Source organism: Magallana gigas, chromosome 8 (genome assembly GCF_963853765.1).
Source record: "Magallana gigas chromosome 8, xbMagGiga1.1, whole genome shotgun sequence".
Classification (NCBI taxonomy): domain Eukaryota; kingdom Metazoa; phylum Mollusca; class Bivalvia; order Ostreida; family Ostreidae; genus Magallana; species Magallana gigas.
In genome coordinates, this window is record NC_088860.1 from 21,670,431 (window position 1) to 21,697,354 (window position 26,924).

Genomic DNA, 26,924 nt, shown 5'->3' on the forward strand with positions numbered 1-26,924 from the left:
TAAAGGGCTCGATACAAGGTGCGTGTTGCAGTCTTTGGTAACTTTTGATCCATGTAAACGACAGATCATCTGTCGATCGTTTGATTTGAACAGATGGGAAGCTGTTTCAAATAGTTTCCATGTATATTCTAATTGAGTAAATTTCATAAATTATCAAATTGACTGAATATATCTTAATCCTTATTAATCGATAATTTTTCAGACTACAGCAGTCGCGTTAAATCAATTTAGATCACGACTGATTATTGGAAAAATGAATAATTACGTATGTAAAATGTCTGAATTCTTCGGAATTTAGACATTTTATTCTTCATGTTATAGTCAAGACCGAAGTGTACCCATCAGTATATACACAATTTTTAAAATCAAATTAATCTGACAAAAGGGGTACATTAATAATTAAATTAAAAAGATATATTGAAAAGTGGATGTGTCTTTTTTTGCCAAATCCATTATTGGAGTAGAACTGAAAAAATGTAACTTGACAAAGAAATCAAAGTACTGTATGCGGGTATATATCTATACCAATGACTGGGATGTCAAATTTATTAGAGGACTACCGATCATTTGATACATGATGGATCTTTCCTTTATATCTTTATATTAAACATGGGCTGTTTTGTACTATATAGAATATCTGTCGGACAGAATATGATCTTAATTTTTCTGGGGTCACAGAACATTTTTTGTACGACACTACCCCGGCATTCAACATCATTAACACATGAAATGACACGGTCTTAATCAGAGGATTATCAAGCGGAATCCTGAATACCCAGCTGATTAAAACCCCGATTTAGAGCAACTAAATCTCTGCGTAGTCCTAACTCGATCCAAATTTTTCTCTATTAAATAATTTAAACTGATTACTTTAAATATATCAAAGATTACACATGTGCTGTGTACAAGTCCTATCCCATCTCCCGCTATACGTGTGTAATTTAAATTCCGCCCAATTTTCTGCCAAGGGAGAGCCAAACAAACTACAATTTATTTCGCGAAAAATCCCAGGTATTTAAATTTTATAGACTTGGGGAACAGTTATAATGTTTGATATGCAAATAAAGTGAATTGTTAAGTTAAGAAAATCGAGTCCCATAATCCATTCGTGTTAACCCCTGAGGAAATAAGAAGAGTGTGAAATTTATTTGAATTTGAGTTTTGACTTAGCAATCTTCAACACCTTAACACATGAAAATTACACATGAGCATGTCCCATCCTCGTAAATATATAGTTGGACATTAATCCATACTGTTGATTTGTCTGAATAAGTCCTCTATAGAATTGTAGTGTATAGTTTAAATTAGAAAAGACTTGTCATATAAGATTTCTCTAAACCATGGTCTGAAAACCCATTGAAAACATTCGTAGTTATCTGTGGTTTTCATTACATGGTTGTTGAAAGACCTTTTGTTCTTTAGAGCGGGTTTTAAAAAATGCATTTTCATATATATTAAATGTCCAACACAACAGAAAGCCTTTAGAACTTTCCATTTGTGAATTGGACTATAACTCAGCTCTTCGATCAATAACTCTGAACAAACTGGCTTTTATCTACCATAAAAGTTAAAATCTTTCTGACGTAAGTTTTTGAAAGAAGTTTGAAATGCTATTGACTTGACTGCATGCACAGTGATAAGAAACGCATGGTTTTCAAATACGACACCTAATATATAAAAGTTTGTAAATCTCTCTCTCTCTCTCTCTCTCTCTCTCTCTCTCTCTCTCTCTCTCTCTCTCTCTCTCTCTCTTATGTACTAAACTATTGACCAAAAACAATTAACACTATCTAAATCGATATACGGACCGATAAATAGCCTATAAATACAACCATTATTTGCTGCTTGCTTACAAATTACTATACACATTATTTCTACTATCTTTAATATACGATTTAATTAATCTGCTGATGTACCCCCCCCCCCACCCTATCTACATGAAAAATATGTATATTTGTCCCAAAATTTGACGGCACAACATGGATATGTATTTAGCGAACTCATGGGTCATTTCAATTAACCCACATGCGCAGACATACACGTGTACATTCAAAATCTAAAAATGGAAATTACAGCAAATTTAAACTGAAAGTTTCACGTTTTGCCTTGGACCGTGAATGTCACTATGTGAGTTTGTGTGTGTACTTGCGTGCAAGGGTTGCTACCAACAGACGGGGTCTGTATGTATAAAGTAAATATAAGATCGATGAAGAAGTCAAACCCCTTTAACTTTTAAAGTTTCAACTCTTGAGACAAGAGTTGTCGTGTACACCCGATAAAGATCCCCAATTTTCCGCTATCCTCCTTATCTCCTAAATAAATGGAATTCATTGATTTAAACTTGTTTAAATTTTGAAATCTAAGTCGGATCTTTGCATCTGGGGTCGCATGTACAGATAGTTCCACCACCCAAGCATGTCAACGGTAAACAAACAGAGTATACCATATTGTAGCAATTGGAGAGAAAGATAAACATTAAGATGGATAGAAAGATGGAAACAAAAACTTTATTTTTTATACAAGTTATTGCAAGACATGCCCCGCCATTCTCAGATCAATGCTTGAGATTTAGACCGGCTCGTTCATTTTGAAATTTTTAAATGCCCAGTTAAATCAATACATATAGATTCCAGTATGGAGAATTTCACCTGCAGTTTAAACTCCACACACAGTATTTGACAAAGTAATTCTTTTGGATTATCGGTGACTAGGAGTGATCGACTTTTGTTATCGATCTGCCGTATATGACAGCAGTGAATTAAAACCAGTCAAGACATGAGCTCTGCAAGTATAGCACACAAACCTCGTTGCTAAGTCTGAAGTAAATATATACATATGTATTATCAACGAAGGAGAAAATCCTTAATGTTAAGTCTTTCACTAAAGATTTAATGCTTGCTAGGTCCTATTGAAATAAGGGATTTAAATACATATTTTGTCGTTTACAAATTCAATTGAATAATTTGAGTCTCTCTCTCTCTCTCTCTCTCTCTCTCTCTCTCTCTCTCAAAATACCGTTCGAATCATTATTTTATGAGACCACTTTTGGACAACTTACAAAAAGCAAACTGCAAAAACACAAATTCCATACACTTTCTAGACAGGAACTCATAAGATGGAAGAAGGCAGGTCTTCGCGTCCTAAATACTGTAAAAAATTCAGGCACGTAGCATCAGGGGGGCCTGCCCCCCACCCCCCCCCCACCCCTACTTTTTCTCGCAGCAACAAATTCACATATAAAAAATGGAATTATTTTTGTGAGTATGTAAAAAAAAATTGATATGAAAATAAGGAAATGAGGAGTGAAATTGAAGTTATATACTACGCCAGCCCCCCCCCCCCCCCCCGGATTAGGATTTTGAAGATTTTTGGAAACTTTAAATTTTCCTCTTTTTTAATTTTTTTTTTCAATTTTTTTTTTTGTAGCTTGTCAAGATTTTTTGGATGAGTCTGCCCCCCCCCCCCCACTTTCAAAAACGATGCTACGTGCCTTACATGTTTTGAGATTCGGCATCAAATAATACTGAGTTAACATGTCGGTCATCTTATCTATCTATAATAGATTTGTAATTTCATTTCGAAATCAAAAGAAACATACACTAACATGTATATCAAGTTATTTCTTCCTTGTCTGTTTTTCCTGATCCTTCTATGCATAACTAAGCCCTGTTTGAACACCTGTATATTGAGAGTCCACGTACAGATGAACTGTATCAAGGCATTATACTTATTGGTTCAATTTTGTCTAAGTCAATGGACTTCCAAAGACATTTTGACACAGAGTATCCATGTTCCATCTTCACAGTCTTAAGAAACCCATAACAAGAGGGGGGGGGGGGGTGGTACTCAAACTTTTTATTAGCTGATAAAGGGGAGGGCGCCTTTTCATTTTTACAATTTCCTGTCCCCCATCCGACCCAAAGATGGTTTATGTGATAAACATGTACATGTACTACCGATCCGATGGAAATGTGACCTTGTTACAGTACATCTGTTTATCACAAACAGGCCAGTACGTGAATTACAGAATGTTTTGTATGTTAACTAGTGTAGAATAGGATGAATTATATATATATAGTGAAAACAGTCTGTCCTGGACCTGCATTTATAATTCTTCATATGGGGTAAAATGCCAGCCATGTCGGATTGTGCAATGAAATAAAATGGGTATAATTTTACAGCGACATCAATACACACATATATAAATCTTTATATTTACATATCCAACAACTGGTTGGACTGAAAAAAAAATCTACTACGTGTGTTTAAAATGTATATATAAATTCGTATTTAAACATGTACATAGTTTGTTCTCTTATAGTAGGAGCAGACGATATACAAAAACTCAGATATCGCTTTGGTGGTTCGACATTATATAAATAGTGCCTGTTTAGGAGGGTAACAGTTGAAATTGACACCCCGAGAAAACCATTGTCAACCGACGCGAAGCGGAGGTTGACAATGGTTTTTGAGGGGTGTCAATTTCAACTGTTATCCTCCCAAACAGGCACTATTTATTTTGTTATACTGAATGTCTTTTTTAAAAATTTTAAGAAAATTTTACTGCTTTTATATAGGAATAACGTGAATTCTACAGCGAACCGTACGCGCATAATTTTCGCGCATGTAACATTTTTTAATGTTACCCGTTGCCAAGTGCGTTGCTAACGCTGAGGGTAATAGTAAATATTATTAACTGCGTCTTAACCAATCAGATTTCAGTATTTAACATGAAAGTATAACAATTACAAATATTTATGGTGTGTATATTTTATTCAATTAAATATGGTTGAATAAGAGTATAATGCGTTTTCTTGTCAACATACAAGGAAGAATTCAGTGAATTACATAATCAAATGTTGTATCATTACATAACTTGCCCATTGTTTCTCTTCTCGGCACATTCATATTGATTGACGATTTAACGAAATCCAAAATCATCTCAGAAAATTAATATGCTATTGTCGTTGGTAAAGCCTAGTGAATTAATACTTTATATATTATAGATAATAATGCTGATTTTTAGATCATGAGAAAAAAATCCATTAAAGTCAAAATTTTCCCAAGCCGAATGCACTTCTATAATCTTATTACCCTGTTTTGAATACTTCTTGAAATCTCATTTCGAGAGATAAAATATCTATACTTCTGTTCGTAGATAAGACTGTTGCATTTATTTTCATTGCAGACTGTTAGAGTTTATCTTTGACAATAGTAGATTAGCAGACCTGTAATTCAACTATATTTACTGGTGAAGAGGGTGGATGGTTCCTTTGGTCATCTCCTTAGCACCCCCATTCCACTGTAGTTCGTTTTTGATAGTACACAGGCACTTGACCTTATATATATTGCTCATGATAAAAAATACATCTCCTAATACTTACTACTAAGGGAATATGTTTTTTATTTTAAGGAAAATATATAAAGTCAGGTGTCTATGAGAAAGAACTAGTTTTTTGGAAGGAAAAAACCCCATCGACTCTCGTGACGAAAGCAAGAAAATGAAAACGGGAAACCAACCAAGTTCTGCATCATCAAACTATAGTCAAATATATCGAAATCACTAACTTTTCACAACAAATATTTGATGTCACTGCATATTTCATACAGGTTAAATAAATTCATTCCGCTTAATCTAAAAAAAAAATCCGATCGATAGCCAAGCAAGAATAAAACCAGATATCCGATTAATTATTTAATACTGTAAATCCTTCTCTTTGGTAAATCTATAATAAATTAATATTACTACAGCAAAAGACTTGCCAGTAAAGTCTACATATGAGAACTGCATGTTCATATCAATTCTGCACGTGTAGTATAAATCCTCTAACATTATCAAAGTCTATAGTTATGATGCCAAACGTTCGTTTCTGCATGAATATCAAAATCGTTGTTGTTGTTGGATTGTTCCCATAGAGTACACTAGGGTCTTCTCATCCAGGAAAATTGTTTGGTCGTTTACATTGGTGACCGGTGACTAATGAAGTGCTTACAGATAAACCCAGTGATATTGGCTTGCAGTTTCAAATAAGTTTTAACCTTGATCGCCCGAGATATCAAAAGATATGAGATTTGATAAGCATGACTAAATTAGTGTATTGCGAAACGATTTATAGTGTAACATTGTATTGGTAGCATGTATAATTGACCCAGCAATTTAGTTACGACTTAACTTTAAAACTGTGATTTTCAGGAAATCCACAAAAATTTATGTCTACGAATATTAATAAAACCACAGTATGACTTGTGACCTGAATGGAGTAGCTCTACAATATGTCTATATGTTCACAATTTCTATGTATATATACATATGTATATACTCAGAAGTGTGCCAATTTTTATAACTGAAGTTAAATAACCTAAACCGTTATAGACAATTGTTTCAAAGTTACAGGACTGACTATGAAAAATTATAGATTTTCTTACATGTATGTTAAAATTTGTTTTTGAAATGAACTAACGCACATTATATTTTTTTTCAGTCAATGATGCGATATGTTAATTACCAGTTCTAATTATGATTTTTTCGGCTTGCATATTGCAAACGATGGTAGACGATTGAAAATATTATTTAAACATTAAGTCTACAATATAGAAATAATTTCCTTTAATTAATATGTATATTATCGTCCTAATGTGATAATTTAAGTATTTTAAAATACATATATTTACATTTTCCTTTTCTATTTTTTTTTAATGTAATTATTACATTGTACATTTGTGGTAATATCTCATTATGGCAGATGTGTCTGTGTACTGAAAAAAATGTTCACATTGATGATGTATTTACATGTATTTATACAATGCCTATAAACCATGTGGTTTTGAGCTAATAAACTATACTATATAATGACATCAAAAGGCGCAAATGAATTCTGTATTTTTGATTTTAGAAGTGGGCGGGTGATGGTCAAAGGGCGGTAACTCTAGTTTTGTTTACAAATTATTTTGGTTGAGACAAAATGCCCCTTAAAAATATCCCCAAGTGCCTGTCACCAAGCCTCCTGCATGCACTGGCATCTATGGGACATGGAGATGAAATTGGTATTTAAGTTTAAAAGTTTATTTACAATGACAAAATTTTAACAGAATTTATTCCATTTTACTCGAATTTACTCTGTTTTCGTAAACAGCTAGTGTAATGTAAACGTGGCAAACCTCTCATTAACATTCATAATAGGCTAATGCCTACAAAATCAGGCATAGATGTAGCAAAAATAGTACATGATCATCACATGTAATTTTTTTTCAGTACTAGCAGATGCCCATTTTCCAACATCAGCCTTGTGCAAAAATGGGCCATTGGAATTAAGGGCAGATGGTAAGGGAAACAACAAACCAACGAATTAATAGATAACATTGATGAAGAAGGGATTTAAAAAAAAAAAATTTCATATGGATGAAAATAACATTTTTTTTAGCATTTAAATATTACTATATGACAAAGATTTACCTTATAAAAAATACTGTTTCTTTATCATTGTTAATTTCACATGGTTTTTATTTACATACTTTGAAAACATACTGTTAGAACAGTTGTCTTTAGAAAATAACCAATATATCACAAGAATGAAACCTAATAACATAAATATGTGATTTTAAATTATAACTGATATATATTTATTTGAAACCATTATATGTATATACTCTGACCCATAAATCTTTTATTTCATGTACAGGAGTTGATATACCAACACTCCTTGATGGAATCCTTCACTTACTTCCTCTTGACACTTATGTTAAATGCCCAGTAAGTTAATCAAATTACATCTACAGTGAAACCTTGTTATCTTGAACTCCATGATACCAAAAAAAAATCAATTTTCCAAGGATTCAAGATATTGAAGAATAAACTTAAAGAATAAAGGATTAACTTAAGAATCCAGATACCATAATATCTACAATCCATGGTATTAAAGACAAGTAAATTCAAAAGTATAAAAATTCTATTGGTTTTGTATTCACCAATCCTCAATATAATTAATGGCATAGCTAGGGCATGAGTTCAATCACAGTTATCACTAAATTTTATCATTTATTAATAATTATTCTAACAGGTAGCTTTAATGGACCCAGTCCAAAGTGACAAAGACAGCAACATACAGATTCCTGTATGGGACAAATACAAGGAAATCGTGAAGCAAAGGGAGGGACCAAATGTAGGTCAAAGGGGCACCATCAAAAATAAGAAGAAATTCCTAGTATTTGAACCTTGGTATTCCAAAGTTTGTTTTGGTCAAGCATTCAGTGTTGTGTTCCTGTTGTAGGTGGAGATTGAATTTGTGGAAAGATTTGCATTTTATGACAGAGCCAAGACAGCTTATGCAATAGTCCACACAGGGTAATGTATTCTTGATATTATTGATATCTTCTCTCAATTATTTAACACATAATCATCTTTGCCAAAGTTTTGACCAAAAACATAACGATTTTTGTTTGGTCCAAAATGTATCTAAAAATTTAACAGATAATTTTTTTTTTATTATAGATAATGATTACGGTATCTGATAAAGAATATGGTCTTGTATAAAATATCTGACATTTGACACACATTTAAAATATCTAATCAAGGACAGATAAGTTGTTGATTTCCTTTTAGATATACAGGTACACTCTGTATGATGCCTTGTTCATACTTATGGATTATGTACAGAATCACGGAATTAGTCCCAGTAATAACCTAATCAAAGTATCTGACACAGAATAATGTCTTAAATATCTGAAACAGAATAAAGTCTAAATTATCTGACACAGGATCTTGTTTCAAAAGAAAAAATTCATATGTGACTAGGAGTGATCTCATGTACAAATTCCGAGATTAATATCAAATACCTGATAAAGTATAATGATATCTTATTTACAGCATATCAAAAAAAAAGTTATTATTGTCTAGTTGATCACTTATGCCATATAAAATTTTGACATAAGTACACATAACGGGTATATATTCTACTTTGCTGAACATTATAACATTTACCACTAATATTTCTTTTTCACAGAGAGATGGCCAAGTACGGGAACATTATTTTGAAGAAGGGGCTGGCTCTCTAAGAAGAATGACATTCGGCATCAAACAGCACATCTTTATTTACCAGAAGATAACATTATATCAATCATTGAAGAGACTTGAAATTTTCACATCAATAATTTATTCAACATTCAACATTTATAATTCATTTAAAATCATCTTTATACATGTATACATATATTTAAATATTAAATGTTTTAAACAATATTTCCCGACATCTGTTTTATTCAATCAATCCGCCATTTATGAACATCATATATTTCCTTGTAATTCTTTCATGTAAGATTTCATTAGCTTTGCAGTGAATAACACTGCATGAAAAAGGGAAGGAAAAAACTCAAATTTATAGCATGTCAGCTACTAGCATAAAAAATATCCATTGCAAACTTAACTCAACAAGGATCAACTTATAGCTAGCAATGTGCTCAACATGAACAAGGTACACTAAGCTGATGAAGCAGTGCAAAGATAATCTACTAAAAATATCTCCATCAATAATTGCACATTTCCCGCATCATTCACCATTAGACTGTTGTTGAGCCCTCTGTCTGATATTAAAACTAAAGGGATTTGATTGTCTCCCTTATAAGTGTTGAGTCTGAATTGCCTCCCTTTGTTAGCCGTTGTACCAGTCCAGGAAGAGCAAGGACAGCGTAAGGAGAAGGAGAAAAAATAAAATGTACACGCGGAAACCAGCACTGTTCTTCATCGCCTGAAATAAAAGCAGTACAATGTATGTCAGTTAAAGTTCTGTAATAGTTATTTAATGTTTGTTAAAGGAAAATTTCCTCAATAACAATGTATGATCTGTCAAGACATAATTCTATTTACAATACTGTAGAAAATGTAATACAATGTTGTTATACAGTACTACTATGCATTTTTTATAGCTCCTATGTCAATTGTACAAGGAAGTTATACACACAGAGTATGAGGAAGTACTTTTACAGGGTTCTAGAATTGCTTCCATCACTTACTTGTACCTCAATGGCCCTCACATGTCATCATAATTTTTAAAAATACTGGTATATGGTCAATTTATCTCTCATTTTGTAGTACTTATGTTTATACAATGAAGATAGTCTCTTTATTTTTCACCCCATTGGTACATGTACAACAAAATGTGCACTAAAATCTCTTGATAAAAAAAAATTATATGTTTATCAGTACCTAGTTTATCGGCATTATGATTTATCATACCTGTCTAATTTCTTCATTGCCTTCTTTAATGTTTTCTGTCGAGCCAACAACAACTTGTTCAATTCTGTCAATATCTTTCTCCTACAAAAAAACCCCCACATGTATTCCATGCGCGGATCCAGAAATTTTTTCCAGGGGGGGTCCGAAGGATAATTGTGTTTGCCAGGGGGGGTCCGAGGCATATTTTCGCGATAATTTTACTATGTGAATTTAATAAATTTTCATTTTCCAGGGGGGGTCGGGACCCCCCCGACCCCCCCTCTAGATCCGCGCATGTATTCATTTTTAGGTTTCATGTATTGCATATATATATGTACATTGTTCTAAATACAGTAAAACACAGTTATAACAAACACTCTTATAAAGATTTGATGCTTACAGCGAAGTGATTTTCATTCCCTGTGACTACATTTACATGTTGTAAACTGTAGATGGATATAACGAATTACGCTTATAATGAAGCAAAACTGTCCATCTCTGGCACTTCTTTATAACCGTGTTTTAATGTAAAACAATTATAATCCTAGTATCAACAAAATAACATTTACTGGTCTTTAATAATTTATTTTGGTGTTTCATGTGTATACCATATAAAAACTGGTACATGTATATGTAAAAAAAAAATTAAAACATTAATTGACTGAATTTACTAAAAGTTCTAACTTATCAACAACAAGAGAGACTGGCATGTTTTAAATTAAGGCCTCAAAACCTTCAGTGTATTACTTTTACTTATTCCATTCCTTATTACCAGTAACCCCATTAATTTACACAGAGGGCTTCATTGATACAAAATGTACATGTACACTTCCTCATTTTTGGTGGAAATGAAATACAGCAGACAAAGAGAGCTAACCTGTTCTAACACTTTCTCTGTGAAAGTTTCCTGAAGCTTGGCAATTTCCATTACTTTACCCTCGATTTGTCTGAAACAAAACAAATAAGAAATTACATTTTGTGACAAGATAATTTAGTCAATCACATGAATATGCATAAAATGTAATATTCACTCACCCCACTTCTTCAGAGACACTGCTCATCTCCTCAAACAGTGCAGCATTTTCTCTTTCAAACTGAAATATGATTATTTATTTTTTTTATTCTATTTGTATTCAGAACAAGTTCAAAGTAAAGAAGTTAATGCTGCACACTAAATATATAAACAACTTTACCAGCTAAAGAATAAAGGAAACATCATGGAATGAAAAATTAAAGAAATATAATGCAATTTAAAAATCATAATTTACTTGATTAAAAACCTAAAAATCAAAGTAAGAAATAAATTTGATAGCCAACAAATTTATACCAATATGAACAAGCAGTTTATAGAACGTAATGTCATATACCGGGTTCAATATTTCGCTGTATCATAATATTACATGACTACGGTTTTTATTTGTTTATTTTAAGTTACATATCAAATTCATTCCTTAGAATTGAATTTTCTAATGACAATTAAGTTCAGAATTAAAAATTGTGCTCATCATTGTCACTTGACATTTTTCTAGGAACTTAATAAATTTCCTTCCTAAAATATGTTTATACATTGTATATTTTCAAGAGAATTAAAATTCGAAGTGTTTCGTATGTCTTATATTTTAAAATAGGAAGGACAACTATTAAACCAATAAACTGGAAGATGGGGCTCATACAATTTTTTGAGAACATGTTACATCAAGTGCTCGATCATGATAAACATTCTATCATATAAACACAACAGTTACCATTTGTGCCTCCTCTGTTGAGATTTCCTCTTCTTCTTCCATTTTTTCTTCTGACGTCGCTTTCTTTGATTTTGTTGGGGACCTGTCACCTTCTACAAAGATTGAAGAAAATTCTTAAAGGTTAGAATAAAAATTGTAATTAACTTGCAACAGTAAAATCAGCTAGAGGTACTGTTAGCAAGCTCATAAATAATAACCCGCTAAGAAAACATAATACAGCCAAACTTCGTTATCCAGAACTAGATGGTAGTGTTTAAAAATTTCTAGATAGCAAAGTATTTGAGTTATTGAGGGGAAAATACATGAACTTTAAAATTAATGTTTGGGACTTACGAGTCACTTCGACAAATCCATTGTATTCCAGGTAACTGTGTTCAAAATATCAAAGTTTAACAGTAATTGCTAATAATTTCTCCATTGAAAACTAATGGATGCCCCATTTTTCAGACAGTGACCTTGAACTTGCACAAAAGACCAAAGCTCAAGGTAAAGACATATTCACAAGCAATCTTTGTGTTAAATTTTAGCTTTTAATAATTATTTCATTACAAGATATGGAGCCAGCTTCACTAAAAGGCATATGCCCTGCAAACCGGTAACCTTACACCTTGTGTACTTATAAGTAAAATTTTTAGACAGAGGTCCATTTCACTAAAAGGTGTAATTTTGTGCCCGACATAAGTTAAGCCCAAAATCTACACCTGGCCAAGGGTAGTCGTAACCTTTGGTTTAAACATAAAATAATTGTTAAAGCTGTTGTGGAGAATATTGTTGCGTACCTTTACATGAAATTATACAATTTGTCATGTAAATTTGATAAAATTCATTTGAAAGAAAGAAAATAGAGAGATTTGATAGGTGGTGTCAATTCTCGCATAGAAACTTTCTTACCATGCTTCATGCACATTATTTATATTCGCCTCACCTTATACACGTTAAAGAACAATATATGATATGGGCCTAAAATGGCCCCCTAAAATGATCATCATCAATTTACTGTAATTCTTTGTTTTCTTTGTACAGATATATATATGTGATGTTTTTACATAATGTACATTTTGATTCAACTGCCAACAATTTAGAAATATGACATCGTAAAGACAACCTTTTCCCGCCATTTTTGTATTTTTAGCATAAAACAGCTTGTTTGCAAGCAGATATTCTTTCAGAAAACAGAGTGCATGCTTGAACAAACAAAATATTTTAATCAGAGATTTATTTAGCCAAGGCTAATAAGTGACAAAAAAAATTTCCTTGTTCAAGCATTCGGTCCATTCTTTTTTTTCCATTCATAAAAAGATAAGAAAAATGTCAATTTTTGACTGATTTTGATTGAATTATAGAAATAGCATCACTTCTGACGTCATATACTTCCAGTGAGTGCAAATAAATCAAATAAATAGGTGAAAAATATATTTTACATTAACTCCTCTAAAATATAACATAACATTTTACTGTACCAGAAACACTTAAAAAAATGGCGAATTATGGGGGCCAAATTTAACTCTTATCATACATAGTTCTTTATAATAATATTAATACATTTATTCGATTATTTTTATTCAGTAATTTGATTTCATGTTTCTTTGTTCATGATTCAGTGATGAATAATGCAGAAAATAAACATGTAGGACGTACATGTAGTGCAAAGGTGTATTTGTATAAGTAATGTGTAGCATTTCATTTAACTTCCACACAATATAGGTGTGAGTTGGATAATGTTTTGATATTAATAAACTCATTCAATGAATTCATCGGCCAAATGCTTTGAGGTACAAGTACAGTATGGGTACCTGAGGTTGACTGGTCTTGTCGACTGGACTGGTTGGTATTTTCTGAGGAAGGTGACTGCTTATTGGCTCTTCTCTGCTTGAACAACTTGTCAGGTTCAAGCTTTGATCTACAAACATAAGTACCAGAACATTTCGGTGAGTCTAATTGTTGTTAAAATCCTTATACATTAAAGTTTAAATTTCCTTTGAATCTTATATTTTAAAAGTGATCAAGAAGCTTCCATGATCTGGATTTTGAATTTGATATGTTACTGATTATATGTATTGTTCAAATTGACTTATCACAGATTGATTCAAATAGATAAATCTTGTGAGCTTTGATAGAAAAAGAAGAGATATTAGGAGGGCTCGATGGTTGTGGCCATTTTTAGACTGTATTGATCTCCTCCAAAAGAAGGGCTCCATATACAAATATAGGAAAATACATTTACCCTAATTCAATAGTAAAATATATTAATATATTGATTTTATCTTTACTATATTCTAGTTTAATAGCTAAACAATTCATATCTTAAAGTTTTAGGAAGATCTGATGGTTAATTTGTTGAACATCCAGCCTCCTTAAAGCTTATCAATATGATAGTAAACCATCAGTACGTACAGTCTCTTCCTGTCCACCACTCTCTTCACTCTCACTGCCCTCTGTTCACTGTATACTTTACAAACCCCTGGAAAGGAAAAACAACATCAGCTTAGAACATGCAACAGGACAAGTCATCCCTAATCTATGAACAATGCTGGTCCCTGAAATTTTGTCAGAGGTTCTTTTGATTACTGCTCATTGAGAAAACGATGATTTCTCTTGATCAGATTAAGAAATTAATGCAATGAATGTAAAAAATAATACTTCAGTATATTTTAGATAGAGAATTACAGTAAATGAAATAACACAGTCAAGGACAAAGAGTCTACCTCATCACTGATTCACCTGAGCTTACCTTTGAGATAATCCTCTATAAGTCTTATGACTGCTGTCCTATGCTCCTTAACCTGAGAGTATTGACTTCCATTTAAATCTATAAAATAAAAAAAAAAATTAAAAAATGTTAGTCTAAGTTTCAATTTTAGTTTTTAAAAGGGTAAAAACACTAAATAAAAATATTATTGACTATTGTTTTAGCTTTATTTTTTGATTTTAGAATTTATTAACATTTTTCTTATCCCCCCCCCCCACACACACACAAAATCTAGATAAAAATTTGCAACTTTATACTCTGAAAAAGTTGTAATAGTTATCTGTATAAAATGTCTAAAAACAAATTTTTAATACCGGTATTCTTTTGCTATGTTGCTATTTTTTTTTCAATTGCTAGTTCTGGGAGCTAGCCATAGACCAAAAATATAGAATAAAACAACTGCATATGCATATTTCATAAGTCATATATAATAGTGATAAGCACCACAAGTCATATAAGACAATCATTTAAGACCAAACAATTTCCATTATATTCAAGGATTTCTATATCAAGGGCAAATATGACATCTGTCTGAGTGACCTACTTTTAATCAGGGCCACTGATGTTTGACACATATGAATAACTTTTTCTGCCTCCTCATCGATTTGATCACGTTCTGAGTCTGTCATTGTTGAGGTTTCTGCACTAAGGTGACTACCAAGTAAAAAGAATAATGCACTATGTATCGATCAATACCACTTGCTTTGCAGCATATAAAACATAAACATTACATACACTATTAAAATAAAAGGGCAATGAGTATAATTTTCCTTTTTTTTTTTGGGGGGGGGGGGCAAAATTTGTTTTTGCTCACAGAAGTCGGCAGCTTTATCAATTATATATAGTGATTTACACTTATCCATCCCATCATTCTAGGAGTTTCAGGAGGGTGCATAATGTGCATTGCTGATATTTGTGAGTATAATTTATGCATATAGTTCATAGATGGTATTTGTAAGTTCAGGCCATTATCAATAAAACTGTCCACTTCTGCCTTGTCCCTAAGCAGTCTTTGGTAACAAGTTAACCTTTACCCTGTTCTATCAACTTTAATCGTGAACATACCTGCCAGTGCTAACGTATGCCTTCCTATGTTCCATCAAGAAGTCCTTCAGCTTTGAGATACTCTGTACCTAAATACAAAACGTGAAACAGTTTTATACCAGGTTTTTAGGATGAATTAAATACCCATAGATCGCTCAAGAACTTAAAAGAAATTCTGTTCATAATCACAGTACAATGTACATACGACTTCTTTGCTTTTCTTCTCAAAATCTCCTTTAAGTTTTGATGAGGGTAAAATGTTAGTAAACGTTTGAGAATTTTTGGTAACATCTCCCGTTGCTTTCTTTCTGGTTCGTAACGCTTTGACTGTTGCTTTGAAGACGTTTGTGACATCTGCCATTCTGGTGACTGTTTTCTTTCCAACGTGTACACAATTCAAATGTAAAATTTAGAAGCATTCCGAAGTAAGATAAAATGAAAGTAGAGTTCCGAGTAAAACTTGACGTGGTTTCTCAAACGTTTGAGGCGATAGTTCAGTTGGGCATCCTTTTCAAACTGTAAATGACACTGATTGATTTGTTACGGAAGATGCAGCTAACAAAATAATGAATTGTGTGTCGGAATGGCACCTTTTAGAAATATTTTACTGAATATTTTAGTTTGTTTCGCAGTATTTACATATTGTAGTTCACACGAATGCTACAGTGAAACATGCAGGACAGAATACGTTCCCCATGGACCATTGGTGCATTGTAAATTTTTGTAAGTTTAAAATGTGTTACACATTGTGTATATCTTATTCAGTTCTCTCTCTCTCTCTCTCTCTCTCTCTCTCTCTCTCTCTCTCTCTCTCTCTCTCTCTCTCTCACGTGATTTTGCTCGGCTTGTTCTTTGGACTGACACCTATATACAAGAGAAGCTCTCACTTTTCATCTGATACATGTATTGGGGTCATCAAAATTGGGTAAATATCAACATTCTGTAGAATTAGATTGTTATGAAAATCATTTATTTATTAACCTGGGACCAGTGTTCTTCGCATTATTTTTTCATACATTTATTTATGTGTTGATATAGTGATCTAACAATTAATGCACAGACAAGAAATGGTACATGGCAAGAATTGGTCTATGCCAGTTTGTGTTTTAAAAATCATCAATTATGGTATATTTGTTCAAGTGTTTAATACATGTAGTGTAGAAACTTTACTTAAATTTTCAAGACACAATATCTAGAAAGGCAAACTGATACAGTACCGATCAGACCCAACCTAACACCAGAGGAAACCCCAACTAAACCTCAGGTTTACTTTTTGGGTGTACTCTGGGTTTACTTTTTGAAAATTTGGGTCCACTTGGGGTTTACTTGGAAATTGCTTTTTAGGTCAACTGTACACACTGAAATGTGAAGTAGACACATCTTTTATCTTACCATCCTACTGCCTGTAATTCCTGCCCCTTGTATATTCTAAGTACACAGTTTGCGTCTGCTTTCAGGGGTATAGTTCTGAACAGGTTTACTCTCTGTGTCCACTCTGGGTTTATTCTGGGTTCACTCAAGTATACCCAGAGTAAACCCAGGGTTTAGTTGGGGTTTACTTTCTGTTAGGTTGGGTCTGATCTGTACTGTATGGTGTAAAGCAAACTCATATCATGTATACACATGTCATACATATTCTTAATATTGAGGGGAAATGAGAATAATTAAATTCTCATTCAGGAGAAAAGGTTTTAAGACTCTAGTTATAAATATTCAAAAGATGGTGACCTAGAGATGTAGCATCAGTCCAAATATCAAGCTGAGCTGAATCTTTGTCGAGATTATCTTCCTGTTCTTTTACGAAGATTCCAATAATTAATCAGTTTAGCAACTGTTTTAAATTTTTATTTTTCAGACCTTTGGAGTTTCTGAACTGTTCAGAGCCTTTAAATTTAAATGGTAATGAGACTAGAAAGAAAGAACTTGGCCATGGATGTTTGAAGGTAATTTTGTTAACACACATTATCTTTGAGATTATAATTATTTCAAAATGTTACGTGTAATGTATTATAAATGGAAAGATTTTTTTCTTGTTTTTACTAATATGGGCAAATTACAGGCATCCAAGTATTATATGTGCAGTATGGCCAGTTGAGAACTGATCTGTAACAATAAGTTTCAGGGACCCATTTTATTTTGTTTTGTACAGAAATAAACACTGGTTAAAAGTAAATATTGTTGTCCAGATAACATATATCTTGATCACAAAAATAAGTCCTTGTAAACCAGTTTATTTCCTGTAAATTATGTTATAAAGTCATTGCGAACACAAGTTGGTGTACAGTATTAACAGACAGAAGTTGTCTATGAATTAATTTTTTTAGGTTTACAGTATTAACTGATTATGTATTTAATTAAAGTTATATTTTCATATTTGAACGGTTTGAGATTAATGGCTTTATATTTAAACTATAAGCTTTTTTAAAATTAGACATTTTATTGAAATTGTGTAGTACGGAGGACAGAAACATGAGGAGATAGAATTCACTGGAGCAGTGTGTTCAGTGCTTCAAGGAGTGGAGTGTTATGGGAACAAGACCTTCATAAAGGACGGGTTTCCTTGCATCAAGTAAGTTATGAAGATTTTAGATTAGGCAAGTATTAATGTGTACAGTCTGAGCTTTTTTGCACCGTTAATTAATAATAAATCTGCTTGCACTGCTGTTATAAAAGGGGAATTACTTAATGCTTCAATTTTATGTTTATTAAGATTACAATTGAGTTATTCCCCTTTTCAACTCTCAAAAAAAAAAAATCATGTCTTCTGCAAGTGTGATTGATCATGTAAAAAGTATTACAAAAAAGAATCATCTTTCTAAATATTTATCATACAGGTAATATGAAAAACTGGTTACCAAAAGAAATTTGAATCTTTGAAGCTATACAGATTCATGTATTAAATTATTAATACATTGATTGGTTTGTCCTTTAGATACAATGGCCACTATTTTGTGACTACCCTCATCTACTCAGTGTTACTGGGATTCCTTGGGATGGACCGTTTCTGTCTGGGACACACAGGCACTGCCGTGGGGAAACTACTGACCCTGGGTGGGGTGGGAATTTGGTGGATTGTGGACATTGTTCTCCTAGTGAATGGGATGTTGACACCAGATGATGGCAGCAATTGGGTGCCATATTACTGAAGCAGAGATCTCAAAAAACTAATTTTGTAACACGTCTGTTCTCTTTAAATATGTTGGAAGTGTGCTTTAATTTTTTTTCCTACTTTTTTTGGTTAAAATAACAATTATTCAGATGGTCATTGTGATACAATTGTTTGTGATAAGTGGAAAAAAGGAGGTGGAAGTGACCACAAAATGAAAATGATCATGTTGGCCCCACCATCAGCTAAAGGCTGAAGGGGGTTTGTAAATGTAAATCAAATTGTTCTACTACTACAATGTACATGTATATACTGATACAATTTTCACACATAACTAATGATTATTTTAATCTGTATCAAATTATATTTGATAAAGTTTGATCCAAATGTACTTTAAAAATTTATTTATAATACAGTGAAACATGCTTATAGTGGATTGCCAGGGATGACCAGTTTTGATTTATTATAAGCGTATTTCATTATAACTGTTTAGTTTAAGATGTTTCAAGACTAAGGGGAATAAAACTAACTTCGCTCTAAGCATGATTCATTGTACAATGTATGTTTGTTGTAACTATGTTTTACTGTACCGTTCTGTTTTCTGATTTTGAAAAAAAAATCCATTCCTTTACACTGAATTCAGTAATTATTGGAATTGCTATATCACACTTCATTCTTAAGTTATATTATGTTAAGTTCAACACACAACGATTTGAAACAAGATTTATTCATTTGGTTGTCTTATATACATGTACATTTATTATTTCTATGATTTTTAATACCAAATTTGTACCAATCTACAAGATATGAAAAATATGCATTAAAATAAAAAAAATCTACATCTCTATTTTTCTTTCAAAATTCACAATTGTTTTGGTCTTGTATATAATTTAAAATAGATTGTTGAATGTTAACTAAATACAAATACCAGTTGTTAAATGTGTTTTCTTGTTTGTTTAATACTTGTGTAAGCATTTTTACAATTCACCCATGATTTATCCATACAAAATATCAAATTCTCATAAAAAGCCTGACTATGTAATCCACAATGGACATATCCTGTATAATAGTTATTGCACTTTTTTGTGTGTGGAGAGTCACCAAAACAACCATGTGACCTCTATTGGACTTAATGTCATCCCAGTCTCCCAAAGGTTCAATATAAGGAACAAGTACTGGCCTGCTTCTCTATGAAATGATATTGTGAATGATTACACTGTGAGAAGTCTGAACAATATTTAATAATTTAAAGATTCATATTCCAACAAAGAACTTCCTTTATACCTAATTTCATCATTAGCTTATTTCTATAGAGACAAAACCAGTACTTGAAAAAACCTATTTTCCCCCAAAACATGGTGTCATTAAATTGGTAGTAGTTGAGGCCATGTGAAATAGCATACATGTATGAAGTGTGCAAGCACAAAATACAAAGGCAATTAAAAACTGAACACACAAAGCACCCAGGTGTGTGAATTTCATTACATTAGAAAGCCCCATATCTCCTACACAATGTTGTACCTTGTAATTGAATTATTAACAAATAATGGAATTTACTGGTAAAAAGAGAGAATAGAAAGCTGAGCTTCCCTTTGACAAGATATTCTTATATAGCTACAGCTACAGTTCTTGTTTTAAAATGAATACCAGTATTAAATTACTACTGATAATTCTATGACGATTTCAAGCAAAATAAAAATGTCATTTGTTTGTAATTTAAAGACAACCCTTGTAACAAAAACGTCGCACAATGTCAAAAAAAAGACATACATGACTACCCAAAGCATTCTTGCACAGAGAGAGAGTGTGTGTGTGTGTGAACATAATTTTATTTACGTGAACCATGGAAGACCGGCTGGCCAACAGAATGATGCTAGTAAATTGGAATGCACCTTAAGTTTAGTGTATAAGGGCAAGAATACATCATACCAGCACTAACAAATAAATAGGGCTCTTCAACTGTAAAACATTACAATACAACTGCTGCAAATTAATTGTATACACCAATGCATATACCACTTAAAAAAGGTAAAAAAAAAAAAAGCACTTGTTCGATGTAAGTTGATCATAAATAATTCAGTCTCTAGTCGTATGCTGTATTAGAATGTTTTCCTGTGAATGGCTTTCAACCCTTCCTCATTGTATTCTCGCTTTGAAACCCACATCTTTTTAAACGTGTCAAGAGAAGCTAAAATTGATCCACTGCAAAGAAAATTAACATTTATTCAAGTTGATGCTCATGTTGGATAATACAAGTTTAATTACAGTTAAATATACTATAGATTGAAAATAGAATGAAAAGGCCCTCCTAAAAAGATTAAAACAGTGAAAGAATAATAAAGTTTTTTTCCTTCTGAAATCATCTGGTTTGTTTATCCCAATGCATGTATATAAATGTATATGAACAATTTAACTGGTATTTTGCAAATTATCATGCAACTTTAACCATTGCCAATGTCATTTCATGAAATGTTGCAGTATGAAATTTTAGACGAAAAAAAATGATAAAATAAAAGTTTCCAAACTTACCCTATCCAAGTTGAGTATAATCTTTCTTGTGGTGCAGATATCTGTAAGAAAGCCAAAAATTAAGAAAGATAAAAAAAATATACCAGTAAAGCTGCATAAAGACTTCTTCTATGTACATTCAGTACATGAATTTCACATCTAAATTTTGGTCCTTACCCTTATTTTGATATCTTTGGGTGCTAATTTCTTCAGTTCACTTAACAGTCTATCACCAAATCCTAAAATTGAAAATCTCAGATACATGGAATCATATTCACATGTACTAAATTTTCATATATTAACTATTAAATTAAATGATACAATTCCATTTAACCTGGACAGAACTCTGACAATCTCTTAAACACTCAAGTGACTTACTTTTGAAAAGTGTTGATCCTCCAGAAAGGACCACATTGGAGAAGAGCATACGGCGTAGATCCATGTCCGACTTTCTGATGGAGTAGGCGAGCACTTCATGTATACCTTCATACTCTTCTCCAATTAAATCTGGACGAAATAGAACTTCTGGTGCTCGGAACTTTGCTGGACCAATCTAGGGGGAGCAAAATATACTGATGTTAGTTAGGTAACGACCAATTATTCACAACTTTCAAAGATAATAAATATCACTGCTATTGATTGCCTTCATTTTGTTACAGTACATCCAACTTTTCTCTAGGCATCATTTGATCTGAGCATAACTTCAAGGGAACGTTCTTGTCATTACATAACTTGTTGATACTTTAAAATGCATTTTGTATAGAACTGCTATTTCAACATTTTTTTTCCGTAGAGCTTCACTTGGCTTTCTTCAGATAGAAATCCTGCATGTCAGTGGAATGAATCTTTAGATTTTGATCATTAATTAATACATGCATTACCAGTGACACTTCTCTTTCCAGAATCATGTATTAAACTTTACCTCTATAACACTACCGTCAGGCAGAGTGTACTGTGATTTTTCTCCCTCCACTGTCTCCTCTTTCAAGGGGTTATCAGATAAATAACAGGCTCTCTGCAATCAAATACATTTAGCATTACAATCAGAGATCAAAATTACAGTAAAACATAGCTTAAGGGAAAAAGTTCACATTGAAATCACTCTCCCAAAGAAATTTTTATTTTAATTATTATAGACTCATCAGATGTAAAGAATTACACCAATAATGAATCAAAATAATTGCCTGTCCCTGAAACTTTGTTATAAGTGTGCTTTACTGCATTTCTAAAAATCAAACAAAAAATATAACAGAGATATATGTTTGTTTTTTCGGGAGAGCTGCAAAATATACAACATCATTCAAGCAAAGATTCAAGTTTCTGACACAATCTGCTGCTGATTCTTACCTCTTTGATGGTCCTTACGATTTCCAGTTCAGCAGAAGTATGGAAGTTGTACCCCTCCTTCCTTAGAAGAAGTCGTAGGTATCGAGTGACATCTCGTCCTGCTACGTCCGATCTCATTATGCTATGGGGCATGGCAAAGCCCTCGTATATTGGTACAGCATGCGTCACACCATCCCCCGAATCAAGTACCACACCTGTGGTTTTCCCTGTGGCATATCTACAACCAAAAGTACACTTGGAAAGTGAAATCTTTAAAAGTAATCTTACAGTACAAGACATTATAGTGAAAAATTTCCACATTCTGGTATTTTCCACTTACACGTACATGTAATACACAAAAGGAGATACTGTAATGAGCAATCTGCATATAATTTATAAGTAAGACACATGTTTATCAAATATATTCAGTCTATAAATCTGGTTTCAGTCTTTGTTTCAGACAGAGTGAAAAGTGTACCTTTATTGGTTAAGCAAACGCTGTGTAATAAGTGGTATTACCATAAATTAATGACTGCCATAAACTCAAAAAATATATGCTAGACATCAGAAAACATTTAAGACTCTCAATGATAACCCTAATACAGTTCATATTTTTACATTTGGAGCACAAAGTACTTACAAACTAAGCACAGCTTGCATTGACATATATAATGCTGGTACATTAAAAGTCTCGAAAAAGATTTCGGCTGCTTTTTCTCGGTTTCTTCTTGGATTCAGTGGAGCTTCTGTTAGCAGCACAGGATGCTAAAAAACAGACTTAAAATATAGGCATCATATCAACAAACCAAAAGGAGAGGAATACATACATGTACTTGTACAAATCACCATTCATAAAGATTCAAACAACAATAACCAGAGTTACATGAAAAGGGTTTTCCATCACTTCAATTTTTAGAGTGATTCAACATTCTAAAGGGATTTTGAAGACATTATAGCCTTTTCAAAAATTTTAGGTTGATTTTGAATTATTTCACAAGTGATTGCCCCATTTGCTCATTCATTCTATGAGTTAAACCGCCAAGTTCATCAGAAGAAGGAAAAATCAACCAGTTCCTGACTCCAGGGGACTAAAATTTAAATCTACTTTATTAAGCCCTTGCAAGGAAGCTTAACTAAAAGCCTTTTTTTTTTAAATTACTGGCTATCTGGTTTTAGAAAAGATTTTTAAAACATCCCACCCTATTTCCTTATTTTCCTAATTATCTTCCCATGCAGTTCACCTGAATACACTTTGAAGGTCTTCCATCAGAAATATTTTGAACCAAGATATGTTTACTTTGAAATTGGCTAATATTCTGGGGAAGAAGGTGAGATGAAAATGTAAAAAGTTAAGAATTTAGTCAATTTTTTTTTTATACAAATAGCTGAGCCTTTGGCATAGTTTTGCTAAATATTTAACACCATGAAAATTACTTTCTCAGATGTTAAATGTTGAACCAAAAAAACATATATGATTCAACAATACCTCTTCTGAAAAGGTTTGTAGTTGGTCTTTGGAATAAATGTACTGCCAGATTCTCTCCATATCATTCCAGTCCTTTACAATTCCATGCTCCATTGGATATCTTATAGTTAGAAGCCCTCTATGCTCCTATTGAAAATACATACATAAAGTTCACCATTTTAAGAATTCTAGAAGTGCATATCAAAATAGTTATATACACCAATCCTCAATGATTTGTTAATAAATCACCTCTGCCTCTGGACCAAGGAAGACATCTCCTTCCAGCGCCCCTGCCATAACCCTCACATGTTTGGGCCTTCCAACACTAAACACAAAGCATTAACAAATGTACAGAGCTTGTAATTGTACATGTATTCAACATTTTACATATGTTTGTGTACAGTAAAATACATATAGAGATGAAACATGGTTGAACAATTTTTTATTTACTAACAGCATAATTTTATTTATTCCATAATTCTTTATTACATTTTATAACTACAACCGGCATAGGGAATGAAACTAACTTTGATATTAATTATAAAGAATGTTTGCTGTGTCTGTGCTGCACTTTAAATGTCTCTGAAAATACTGTGTTGATTATTCGTTATCATACATGTACCTTTCAATCTTACAATTACAGTAAACACTTAATCATCATTCAATTTCCTTTAATGAATTGTTTCTCTGAGAAATCTTAAATGAAAAGGAACAAAAAATTGCTTATCTATTGATACTTACAAGTTTGGAAAGTGGTATTTAGGTACTTGGTCACCTGCAAAACCTGCCTTGATAACTCCAGAACCCTTAAAAAGTAAGAAAAATTTCTTTTTATTCACATTAAGTTGACTTTGTTAATTCCTACCTCTGTGAGTCATCAGAAGGGTATCACTTTAACAACTACATGTACAAATGTATGTAACATGAAAACCAAACTGAGCAAGAAATGACACACAGGAACTTCATAAAAAAGTTACAAATAGGCAAGAGTTATAATTGTGACCTTTATGTTTGGTCAAACTCCTTTCAACTGTTTAGTTCTTTTCAAATGTTAAATACTGGGGTTGTTTTCTCTCAAAAGATGCTATATACAAATCTTGAAATGGTTCATACTAAATATTAGCTGATTTTGATTTATCATTAATAACTCCAACTTGTATAAAACTGTCTAAAATCACTACTGTACACACTGAAGAGATGAATTAGATCTATTGTTCTTGAAAGAAAAAACGGTATTTTTTTGGCTAATACTAAATAGTGAGACTTGATGCTAAGTTCAAAACAGCTTGAGAGGATACTTACTCAGTTAAAAACCACAGCTTAAAAATTATTACAGTCCTGACTTCTCATAGCTATTACAACTCTCTCATTGGAACTTTATTCATGTTCCATTTTCAAATTGTCATTCTCTATGAGAACCATTTCCCTGTTCCAGAGCTGACCATCAGCTAGATATAATGTTCTATTGTTAAAATGACAGATGTCCTACGGAGCCGGTTTAAGAATTAGGATAGAATTTGTCCCCTATACTTGCTTCTAAGCTGTTTACGGTCGCCATGTTAATGATAAAATCCGAGACTTTCCCTGTGCGCGATTTCCGACAAAATCAAAGGTGTATATTAACAAGATGCCTTGCTATGACCCTTAAATGGATATTTTGTGGACTTAACTATGTATGCATGTTCAAAAATTTTTGCATAAATTTATAAAAATATTTAGTTTCCTCTGTAGATTATTTTTAACAGACCTAAAATCGATGCAAAGCAGATCCACTTCACAACTGCTACATTGCAAGTATATGCAATATTGAATGAATTTTCACTGTGTCCTGAGTGTAGTCTGGTCACAGTAAGATTAATCTTTCTAACCATCTGCCACACCCACTCTATAATCTATTTGATTTCCGATATTCAGACAATAAAGGGCTTTGATTTAAACACATCTAAAATTTGGGTTGTTTTTACCAATTTAGTTATTATCCTGTAGATGGTTACAAAATGCTGTCACAATGTTGTAAGGAAATAAAGTAACACATATGTAGTGCACAAAGCCAAAAGGGAGGGAATCTTTTTTATGTTGCAGTCAGTCAAGGTCTGCCTAAACGTATAATTATTACAAAACTTACAGTTTGAACACATTCAATCACAGTGTCATAAAGACCAATGTTGTCATTTACAATGAAAACCGAGAGAAATACTTCAGATTTCAGCATACAGAGAAAACTCGGTCAGACCAGAATGAGTCATTGTTGACATTTGCCGGACTTTTGAAAGGAGGACGGTGAAGCTAAGCTTACATGTGAAATGCAGTGTACCGTTTGCTTACATTGTCTATCACAACCGGCTGGTTAGCTATCACATCTGCGTAAGACTCCATCTAAAATTTACTTCTCCAACTTGCAGACACATTCATTTATTGATCGGAAGTGCATACAAGTTAGACCCAAGCTGGTAATAATTAATGAGTCCGGAATAGTTGCCATTCCCCACCATGTAGTTTCATATCAAAATATGAAAAAACGAAATAAATTTGTGGATATCTAATGCAATATGCATATAGATCTATGCGACGATCCAGCCCCCCACCGGGGAGGGGGGGGGGGGGGGGGGCACCTGCCCTTTTTCCACAACCCATAAAAATCCAACTGCAAAATTCAATATTGAATACTGTATCTTCAAGATGAAGTTATGTTGAAAAACTGGTGATATCAAATAAAGTTGTTAAATTGCAGGATAAAAAGACATAATAACATTAAGTTCTATAAACGTATCATA

At 32.6% G+C, this 26,924-nt stretch overlaps 4 protein-coding genes across 5 annotated transcripts; 2 read left to right on the plus strand and 2 right to left on the minus strand.

The window, feature by feature from the left end:
* Positions 1 to 6,885: 6,885 nt before the first annotated feature.
* LOC105343072 (fucose mutarotase) lies at positions 6,886 to 9,235 on the plus strand. 2 transcript variants are annotated; one of them, XM_011450241.4, is made up of 6 exons: positions 6,886 to 7,044; positions 7,253 to 7,321; positions 7,680 to 7,750; positions 8,058 to 8,159; positions 8,268 to 8,341; positions 9,000 to 9,235. In XM_011450241.4, the coding sequence occupies exons 1-6, from the start codon at positions 6,963 to 6,965 to the stop codon at positions 9,049 to 9,051; spliced, it is 450 nt and encodes a 149-aa protein (XP_011448543.3). In that variant the 5' UTR covers positions 6,886 to 6,962; the 3' UTR covers positions 9,052 to 9,235. The 2 variants fall into 2 exon arrangements, with proteins under 2 accessions (XP_011448543.3, XP_011448545.3); XM_011450243.4 differs by lacking the exon at positions 7,253 to 7,321 and having other exon boundaries at positions 6,899 to 7,044.
* A 269-nt stretch (positions 9,236 to 9,504) lies between these two features.
* LOC105343073 (syntaxin-18) lies at positions 9,505 to 16,158 on the minus strand. Its single transcript, XM_011450244.4, has 11 exons — positions 15,951 to 16,158; positions 15,767 to 15,834; positions 15,246 to 15,355; positions 14,684 to 14,761; positions 14,347 to 14,413; positions 13,746 to 13,852; positions 11,953 to 12,044; positions 11,243 to 11,301; positions 11,085 to 11,154; positions 10,229 to 10,309; positions 9,505 to 9,740 (listed from the first exon to the last, which is right to left on the minus strand). Exons 1-11 carry the CDS (start codon positions 16,104 to 16,106, stop codon positions 9,645 to 9,647), a joined length of 984 nt encoding a protein of 327 aa, XP_011448546.3. The 5' UTR covers positions 16,107 to 16,158; the 3' UTR covers positions 9,505 to 9,644.
* An 87-nt stretch (positions 16,159 to 16,245) lies between these two features.
* On the plus strand, positions 16,246 to 19,032 carry LOC105343075 (TM2 domain-containing protein CG11103). Its single transcript, XM_011450246.4, has 4 exons — positions 16,246 to 16,468; positions 17,601 to 17,688; positions 18,199 to 18,314; positions 18,678 to 19,032. The coding sequence occupies exons 1-4, from the start codon at positions 16,329 to 16,331 to the stop codon at positions 18,889 to 18,891; spliced, it is 558 nt and encodes a 185-aa protein (XP_011448548.2). The 5' UTR covers positions 16,246 to 16,328; the 3' UTR covers positions 18,892 to 19,032.
* A 1,874-nt stretch (positions 19,033 to 20,906) lies between these two features.
* LOC105343074 (alpha-centractin) lies at positions 20,907 to 26,606 on the minus strand. The gene is made up of 11 exons (XM_011450245.3): positions 26,476 to 26,606; positions 24,892 to 24,956; positions 24,400 to 24,475; positions 24,172 to 24,297; positions 23,326 to 23,450; positions 22,707 to 22,923; positions 22,282 to 22,374; positions 21,738 to 21,912; positions 21,537 to 21,598; positions 21,381 to 21,421; positions 20,907 to 21,053 (listed from the first exon to the last, which is right to left on the minus strand). The coding sequence occupies exons 1-11, from the start codon at positions 26,524 to 26,526 to the stop codon at positions 20,951 to 20,953; spliced, it is 1,134 nt and encodes a 377-aa protein (XP_011448547.1). The 5' UTR covers positions 26,527 to 26,606; the 3' UTR covers positions 20,907 to 20,950.
* Positions 26,607 to 26,924: the final 318 nt, after the last annotated feature.